The following is a 9,047-nucleotide window of genomic DNA, read 5'->3' as shown; positions in this document are numbered from 1 at the left end:
GCTTGGCCCTTTATCACCTTGGGAAATGGATGGGCCTTAACTTTTATGCCCTCAATCCAAGACAGACTATAAAATTAGGGAGGCAAGTTCATGTTAACCTACGGGGCTGCCTGTGGAGGTGATCTGGGTCCTTTGGAGTCCTCAGAGAAATTCCCAAGGCTGTCCTGCCCTCCCTGAGCTGAAGCTTCCAGAGCATTCTGAGAATCAGACACCTTCCCCTTCATGGAAGCCTCAGCATATAGAAGCCAGGGAGGGGCTCCTGAGGGGGATGGGTCCAGGGAAAGGGGCATCCCACTTTTCTGCCCACCCATAGGGCACCCCTGGCACGGTGCGCCTGCAAGCATTCTCAGGGTCACGGGGACCCAGGCAGGTGAGAGGTGCCTGGAAATGAGCCATGTGACAGCCTCACCCATGCTCAGCAACAGGGAGAACAGCCATTGCTCACCAACACCTGCTGGGTGTGTGCCCGGCGCTCACTGCCCTCGCCACAGCCCAGCAGGGAAGGCCAAAGCGGAGCCAGCTCTTACTTCCACATCAGGAGACAGAGGCCCCAGGAGGCAACCCGTCATTCAAACACCCAGCGTGTTAGTGGCAGAGGCAGGACTGGAAGCGGGGAGGTGGCCGCGATCAAGCCATGCTGTCCCATGATGTTGTGCTGTCCCCATGGGGACACCGGGCCCTGCGGTGTGGAGGGCGGCAGCACAGGAGCACGAGGGGCACCTGGACCCAGCAGGTGGGGCCGCAAGCCTCGGACTCCCCACTGGCCTGGGCCTGCTGCGTGGCCAGGGAGTGGGAGGCAGTCTCGCACGGCCGCCAGGACAGGCGCAAGCTGGTGGGGAAGGCTCTGAAGGGCACACACCAGCAAGTCAAACTTTGCAATTAAAACAAGCCTCATGGCAGTGAAGTGTGAGGATGTCCTGGGACGTGTGCTGGACTTGCAGCAGAGAACTCCCCTCTGGTTCCTGGAAACCGGGGGCACCACGGGCAGACCACGGGCAGTCGGGGCTCTGGGCTGCAGGCTCTGGCCTCAGGAGCCTCCTTCCCCCAGGGCAGAGTGTGGAGCTGGGGAGGGTGCTCTCCCCACCCCAGGACCCCAGCCTGACTGCCGACAGGTCCCCAGGGTGTCAGAGTCAGAGGGCCTTCCAGAACTTTCACGTGAAGCGAGGACCAGGACGTGTGGGGGATGTCGTAGGCGTTCTCTCCTGCCACACAACCTCACCGATATGAGAAGTCACAGCAAACAGCATTTGTGGGCGAGACTACAGCCAGAAGCTAAAGGGACTGAGGGGGTCCAGGGGATCCCGTTAGACTGAGACCAAGGAGCAGGCATCTCTTTGCAACCGGCTGCTACTCTTCCAGCACAGTTGCCGCTGATGCCTGGACTACCCAACTCCAGGTGCAGGGGATGGGGGGCACCCTGTGCTCAGCTGACAGGGGTCGGGGGTGCTGCTCGCTAGTTTGGGAGGAGAACACCTCCCAGAAGGAGGCAAGGCCAGACCTGCCCCCTTCCCACCTGCCCCCTTCCAGAAAGTGAGGGGCCTGCCAGCTGGTCTTAGAGACATGCTCTCCATTCGGGGGTGGGGAGGAGGCGGAAAGGGAGGACAGGCGCAGGCATGGGGAAGGCCTGGCCCCTGGGGCCGCTGCCTGGAGGAGGCAGCCCACAGTGGACCCTGGCGCCCCTAGCCGCCCACGCCCTTTGCCTCCTGGTGGGCAGGGTGACATTTAAGCACAAACACTCATGAAAACCAGCTCGTTCTGAGCACCTTGTGGTGCAAAGTTGTGCAAAAGTTCTCATAATTAAACACTGTTCCTCGTGCATGCAATGCTCCCCCTGCCCAGGCTAGCTCAGGAGCCCCTCGCAGCCGCTGCCTCCAGCCCCGGTTTTCAGGGTCACCACCCCTCCTGGGCCTGCCCTGCTCCACTATGAAAGCCATGCTTCAAACTGTCATGTTGTTAACTTTCAATCAGTCTGTGTCAGGATAAAACAGGATTAGACCAAGCTTCCAGCTTGGTGCACTGACGATGGAGAATTTTATGGATCAGAGTTTTATCTCTATTTACCCACAGCCCAGAGGAGGACAGACATCAAATCCACAGATCAGCATGTTTGAGGAGATGTTTCTGTATCATTTTCTAAGAAACAACACCAGTGGGCCTGGGGGTCCTCCCGGCAGAGGCGCACAGCCCTGGAATGGGAGGGGAGCGGGGGAGTAGCCTGGGCCGGGAGGCCAGCCTGCACACTTTGCAGATGAAACAGAAAGAAAACAACCCAGCCTCATACTTTATTTGGAGGAGGAGCATGTTTACAGAAACAGGTTCTGTTTTGGAAAATAAACATATGGCTGCATTCTGGGAGTGGGAGCAACATCGGAACAGGCGATGGGAGGGGACTTGCAACTCTCGAGACACACAGTCAAGGGACACCTTGAGATGCCAAGCTGAATGCTGCCTTGTAATCCTGTCCACCAGGAGATACGTCCGAGCACATCTGACCAGAGCACGGTGGTGCACCAGCCCGTGACACAGGAAATGACCGTGTTTCACCAAAGGACGGCTCAGGGCTGCTCAACTGCACTTGTGGACGAGGTTCCAGGAAGTAGAGTCTGCCTGTGTCCTTCCTTTCCTCTCTCACTCATCCAGTACTGTGTTGGATCAAGGAAAAGCCCCCACATGCCCCAGAGCCTGCCACACGGCAGCCGTGTTGCGTGGAGCAGACCGCAGAGTGAATCGGCGGGGGACATGCTTGCAAAGGCGGCAGGCAGTGGCCGCAGCACAAGTCACGGGATGCGGGGTCCAGGGGACATGTGTGGAGCCGCCCCACTCTGCAGCAGGGACAGCTAGACCCCTTCACCAGGACCGCCCAGAACCCCTGGTCGCTGCTCCCCGAGTGCGCCCACCGCAGCACTGAGCCCAAAATGGATGATGTGAGTCATGGTCTCCATGTAGGTGAGCTGGAAACCCCCCAACGGCCCCACAGTCCGTCCCCTGGGGCCTCACTCCAAGGGGCACGGCTCCCATCCCCGCAGGAGCAGGAAAATCTTTGCAGTGTTGCTGGTCACGGGTCATCTTCCATTAGCGGGATCTCTGTGAGAGGACAGACAGTTACTAACTCAGCCGCAAGCATCAGGGATTAAAAGCTTGACTACAATATCAATGATTCCTGGTGTCAGTGAAAAGAAAATGTTAAGTTCTACACTTATTGGTTAATAATCACAGAAACCACTCCTCTGGTGGAAAATCTTACACCTAGCTCATGAAAAATGAAACATTGAAAGACTTGAACCATGTGCCTTAGGAGTCAAGTCAGATGAAAGGCAGGATGTGGGGACACAGGGACAGCGGGCATGCAGGAGAGAAGCCATCTCCGGGCAGCTATGGCCACCGGCGGGACAGATGCTCCTGCGTGCACTGTGTGCTGTATGCCTCCCCAGGGACACAGCTGGGTCTCTCTCTTCCCCATGAGCCGTGAGCAGCCAAGCACATGTGCCTGTTAACTCCCACCTGCGGAGAGCGCCCTGCGTGTACAAGGCTTCTCCAGCGCCACCCTACCGTACACACCCATCCCCTGCTCATGTGCGTGGTGACCGTCTCTGAACGCCCCCAGAGCCCTGTCCAAAGCAGGAACAGGGAAGGAGCATCCTGGTTCTCGTGGAGACTATGAAACCAAGAACTGGCCCCCGCAGCCCTCCCACTCTGGATGGCAGGGACACACACAGAGAGAGCGACAAGCAGCGGCTCAGGCTGCAGAGAGGCCTGGCGCCGGGTCTGGGGCCAACACTCACCATCTGCAATGTCGATGCCTGGACTGCTAGACGCTGTCTCTCCTGTCGTGCCAGCCCCCGTGTCCACGCTGTCGGGGTGCGTGCTCCCCAAGCACACAGAAGGTGAATACAGACTCTGGAGCAGCTCGGAGGAGGCTGAGCTGCTGTCACAGGCTTCTGACCCCCCCGTGCCCATGTCCATGTCCCCTGAGCCGGGGTATGCTGGGGGGCTCTGGTCGTCCACTGGCAAGGGGCAGCCCTGGCCCACGGAGGCCAGGTACCCTGGGCCTGACACCCTCACACCTCCATTCACAGCCTCGTCGTAGGATGGAAGCATGACAGGCACGCCATCCACCACCACAAAGTCCGGGTCACTGCTGGAGCTCCGCGGGGGCCCCCTGGGTGAAGGAAAGCAGTGTCCACAGATCAGACAGCACGTCCCCTGGATGGAGACCACCAGTGCCCCCTGTGCCCCTGACGGCCACAGAGCCCACATGGAGCTCCTGTGGAAGGACCAGCCTCTTTCCTGGGCCCCCTCTGGCCCACAGCAGCGCTCTGCCCCACGGCCACACTCTGCCTGCAGCGTCCTCCTCGGTCTTGGGCCCCCGTGCCCCCTTGGGGTTCCTCCTCCCCATCTCTGGCCTCCATCTACTGGGCTCCCGCAGGTCCCCTTGTGGAGCTTGCTGGGCATAGAAGACGCCACAGACTGACAGGAAACCAGGACCCTGTGCCCCACCAGGAAAGGGGCCCTCTGTGCTGCTGAGGCCATTTTGCTCACAATTTTAGTCAAAGGGATAAGAGGAAAGCTCCGAGCCTTCCCTCACTGCCTGACCGGTTATGTGGGCCCAGCTCCAACCCCCAACCCAGCAGCCTCCTGATCCGGAGCCACACGGGGCCACTGGCAAGGGCCGTGTTCTCTGTGGGAGCCGGGAGGGTCCCCCATGTGGCTCCAGCTGCTGGCCTCACCTCTGCACGTTCTGTCACCCCACAGGCCGTCTGACCACCTCTCTACACCTCTCTGGTCCCCATGGGGCCCCCGTGGCTGCAGGCGGCCAGTGGACTGGCTCCTCTGTGGGGCCCCACGAGAGCGCTGCCGCCAGGACTACACCAACCAGGAAAGAAGATGGGCGGCCGGCAGGCAGACCCTCGTTGCAGAGTGCTGGCGGCAGGGGCTCTGAAGCCCAAGGAAATGCCGTGTCCGGACGCAGCACTGGGGGAGGGCAGTGCCAGGCCCAAGTCTGCAGAAACGTGGGGTGCACTTCCAGAGAGTGAGAAGCAAGGCCCATGCTCCCGGAAAACAAGGTGGGGATGAAAGACGAGCTCGCCGCCAGCCCTCGAGAGCCGCTGGCTCTTGTCTTCGTGCCCAGGACGAGCCATTCCCCTTCCTCCGGGGTGTGCCCTATCCACGGCCCCCACAGCGCTCAGCCCCTCCATGCACTGGTCAAGCAGCTCTCCAAGGCCCACACCCGTGCGCCCGAGGAGGAGTCTGTCCTGGGCTTACTCCGAGGAACGTGGTCTTCTACCCGGACAGCTGAGAGCGGCTTTTCCCCAACCAGGGAGTTCTCTAAGACAGAGATGCTCACGTGGATGAGTCTGGGGTCACTTTATAGACCCCTTGTGGAGCGGGTGCCCTGAAGCCCCTCTCGGGGACGAAGAGCAGGAATGACTGTCCCAGACTCCCCTGGAGGCAAGGGAGGGAGGTGATTCGTCAGAGACTCCTTCTCCACTACCAGTGCCCCCTTTGATGGGTGGCACGCACAGCTCTGGGGGTCACAGTGTCCCGTGTGCGAAGACAGATGTTTTCTGCAAGTGCGAGTTCCCCACAGGGAGGCCAGCAAGGGCACAGGAGCCCCAAGATGCTCAGGACTCCATGGAGGGAGGTGGCTGGAGGCAGCTGGTGTCGGGGAGGGTGGCCAGGGCACTGCCGTCCGCCTCCGGATGGCTACACACTCATTGCTGGCTCTCCTGGCAACGTTTCCTCCCAGGAACGAGGCCGGCAAGCAGCTGTGGTGACGGCCCTGTTGTCGCGGAGGAGCTGGTGTACTTGCTTCCCGGTGAGCTGCTCTTCTGTGATGGCCATGGGGACAACAGAGGCATGAGCCCCAAGCATCTCGGTGCATGGGTGGGGCAAGGACTAGCAGGTCCTGCCCCCTCCCCCATGCCTCACCCAGAACCAGGTCGCCCTCCGGAGACTTCCAGACAGGCTGTTCTTGAATCTCTGCTGCGTCACACATCTTCACTGCATCTCCTAATTAGGTCCGTGACTTTATCCTTCCTGTGGGCCCCGTGCACATTGGGGGGATGGGAATGGGGTCACGGGGGGCCCTGCATGATGGCAGCCCCGACTCTGTACACCCCTTCACCATACCCCACAGCTCCTGGGGTTCACAGGGAGGTGGGAGAGAGGGAGGCGAGTCCCGTCCAGCCCATGTGGCCCCAGACACCTGCTCCCAGCTCTCCACCATCTGCCTGGCCTGACCCCGGACCTCTGCTCTCACCACCACCCCTGGCACCCCCGCCCCAAGGCACCAGAGCCCAGCACTCACCTAGTGGGGAAGTGGGCCTTGAACTTGGTCTGGAACATCCTGGCCAGGATGACAAGCAGCAGCACCAGCAGCACGCTGGTCGCCGTGAATGCCACAATCTTCCACGTGGTCAGGAGGGTCTCATGGGCGCTGGGCCATGTTTGCTCTGCCAGGGAAAGAAAAGAGTGGCGTGTGAGCCCTCGGCACTGGGGTGGCCATGTGTCCCCGTGCTCAATGATCTGGGACACGACATGCTTATCACATGCGTCTGGGGGCTCCCCACATCCAGAATCCATGGCCCACGCTCCTTCGGCACTGTGGCCTCTGCTGGTGCCCACGGACCCTCCAGGGGTGTGTTCCCCATGGGGCTGAGAGCTGGCGCCCAGCCGGAAACACTCCTGCCTCTCTGGCGGGGGAGGGTGAGTCCGTCTCCCCAGGGAAGTGAGCTTGCAATGCACCCCAGAAAGGTTGAAGAAAGGGACAGAGGGATGCAGGGTGAGCGCGCCATGGCCCTCGCCCCCCACCACCTCTGGCCATCAGCACACCTGCAAAAGGGGCAGCTGACTACCTTCCAAGGCAGGTCCCACCCCCGCGGCCCAGGCCGCCCTATCTGCCCCCTACCATCCTCCCTTGCTGCCGCCACCTCCGAACACATCATGCTCGGACTCCCATTGCCATCCAAGGGCCTCCAAGGGCCCCGTGTCATGAGGCGCTGCCCCCACAGACAATGGCCATCACTACTGCTGTGGCAGGAAATGCTGGGGCGAGTGGGCAGGGGTGGGCATGCGGGACACGGTGGGAGGCTGGGTGCCCGGTCTCTGTCTCCCACTCACTACCCTGGACTCCTGAGGCCAGTGATTCATTATGTGCCAAGAAGCACCAATGTTTAGAAGGGTCCTGGGCGTTCATCTGCGAGACCAGGTGTTCCCTGAGATGCCATCCTCTGGGCTGTGACACGTGTCCTCACACAGGAGAGGACGGCTGGGTTTGGGTTACACAGGAGAGAACGGCTGAGGTTGCTGCCCCTGGGACAGGGACAGGCTGGGGGCAGACAGAGGCTGCCGTCCCTCCTCTCTGGGGACAGGCACACACGGAGAGGGGTCTCTGCGCCATGTCCCTGACCCTGGCACTGGAGGGTGCACGTGGCCGGTGGCCACCGAGAGCGGCATGGGCCAGGTAGTCCATGCTTACCTGACCGGATGCAGTAGACCTGGTAGGAGGGGAACCACTGCCCATACTGGCAGGTGATGTACTTGTAGTCGCTGGTGAGGCTGTAGCCGGCATCACAAGAAAACTCCACCACAGTCCCGTGGCTGTAGCGCTCACAGGGCCGCGGGTGGCAGACGAAATCACCATGACTCACTGTTGGAGGCAGCGGGCACACTGGGGTGACAGGGAGAAGAGCAGCGTCAGCACCATGGCCCGCCCATTGGCCGGTCAGGACGCACATCCAGCAGGAAGGGGCGTCTGGACATGCACCACCAGACCCGCGACCTCTCCCCCATGGGGTCACCGGGAACCTGCTAAACACGCTGAGCACATGTGGCCGGCGCTGGCAGCCCCTGGTAAAGCAGAGAGTCGTCTCCCACAGTGGAGAGCATGCGTGTCTCGGGGACAGCATCGAGAGACTGTGTTAATGACACGTGTCACCTGTCCAAAAGCCAGGTTGGTGAGATTAGCGTATTTACAGATGAAGCCCGTACTGACAGGAGCAGCGAGCCCCAGCCTACTCCTCTGCTGTGACCACCATGGGGGCTGTCCACCTCCCTGGGTGTCCCCATCCTGATCCCCACAGGCCCTGCAGGGGGCGTGGCTCAACCCTGGTGGCTGCATGCAGACCCTGGGTTGGCCCCTGTGGCACAGCAGGTGGTGTGGGAGGAGCCTGGGTCCTGGGCTTGGCTCGGCCAATGCACACTGTGTGACCTCACACAGGTCACACAGCCTCTCCCGGCCTTGACGCTCTTCCCTGTACAGTGAAAGCTTATCCTACCCTCCACGATTTACGGTTTCTCTGACTCTTCTATTTTCCATTTTAGGGGAAAGAAATCGTCATTTTCAGTTTCTTCTCAGGACTCAGAGCTGCCAATCTGCTTAAACATCCCCAGGAGACACAGCACAGACTCTATGGTGGCCTGCTTCACATCTACATCCGCGGAAGCCCACCACCCAGCCCATGGGAGCCCTCACATGCAGGCCATGTGTGCAGGGAGCCCCAGGGCCCACCAGAAAGATGCGTCCCCGGGCACAGAGCCGCTCGCAGGCATGGGGGTGAGAGGCCCCTTCAGACCCTCCTCCAGGCCTGCAAACAACGGGCAGTGAGATCTGCCAGGCTCTTGGTGGAGATGGGGAAGCAGAAGCTCACGGGACCCTGCCTGGCTGCTGAGTAGCCTCTCACCGCTGAGCCTTTGTGTCATCACCTATAGGACAGGAGAGTCTGGGGGCTGTTCTGACATCATGTGAGTGGGCAGCCAGGGCCAGCCAGGACCCGAGAAGCTAGAGAGAGGAACGCCCGCAGGGACTGCTTACACGCGGACAGAGAGCGGCAGGCCCCCCGCAGTGCAGACACATGTGATGGTCCTGCTGCTGGGTCCCCAGCAGAGGCTGGAACTGGCCTGCAAAGGCCAGAGCCCAGGGAGACTCAGACACCACCTGGGATGTCCCAGGGCACAGGGGTTGGAACCCCAGGGCCAAACTCCCCACTGGCCCAGCCCGCAGTCTCTGAGTGGGGGCCTGGGAGAGGTAGCCTTTAGGGCAGTGCAGG

At 61.0% G+C, this 9,047-nt stretch overlaps 1 protein-coding gene across 2 annotated transcripts in view; it reads right to left on the bottom strand.

Annotated features, from left to right (window-relative positions):
* Positions 1-2,492: 2,492 nt before the first annotated feature.
* LOC111150894 (sushi domain containing 4) overlaps positions 2,493-9,047 on the bottom strand; it is an 84,606-nt gene continuing 78,051 nt past the window's right edge. The window contains exons 5-8 of one of the 2 annotated variants that reach the window (XM_022508576.1): positions 7,478-7,669; positions 6,308-6,452; positions 3,783-4,159; positions 2,493-3,084 (exon numbers count right to left, since the gene is read on the bottom strand). In XM_022508576.1, coding sequence (XP_022364284.1) covers positions 3,056-3,084; positions 3,783-4,159; positions 6,308-6,452; positions 7,478-7,669 — 743 coding nt within the window. In that variant the 3' untranslated portion in view covers positions 2,493-3,055. The remainder of the gene's footprint in view (positions 3,085-3,782; positions 4,160-6,307; positions 6,453-7,477; positions 7,670-9,047) is intronic. The other variant, XM_022508575.1, reaches the window with a different exon arrangement.

This window comes from Enhydra lutris, unplaced genomic scaffold, assembly GCF_002288905.1.
Source record: "Enhydra lutris kenyoni isolate GAN:26980312 unplaced genomic scaffold, ASM228890v2 scaffoldscaffold24, whole genome shotgun sequence".
NCBI lineage: Eukaryota > Metazoa > Chordata > Mammalia > Carnivora > Mustelidae > Enhydra > Enhydra lutris.
The sequence above is the reverse complement of the archived record's forward strand: the minus strand, read 5'-3'. Positions and strand labels throughout refer to the sequence as shown.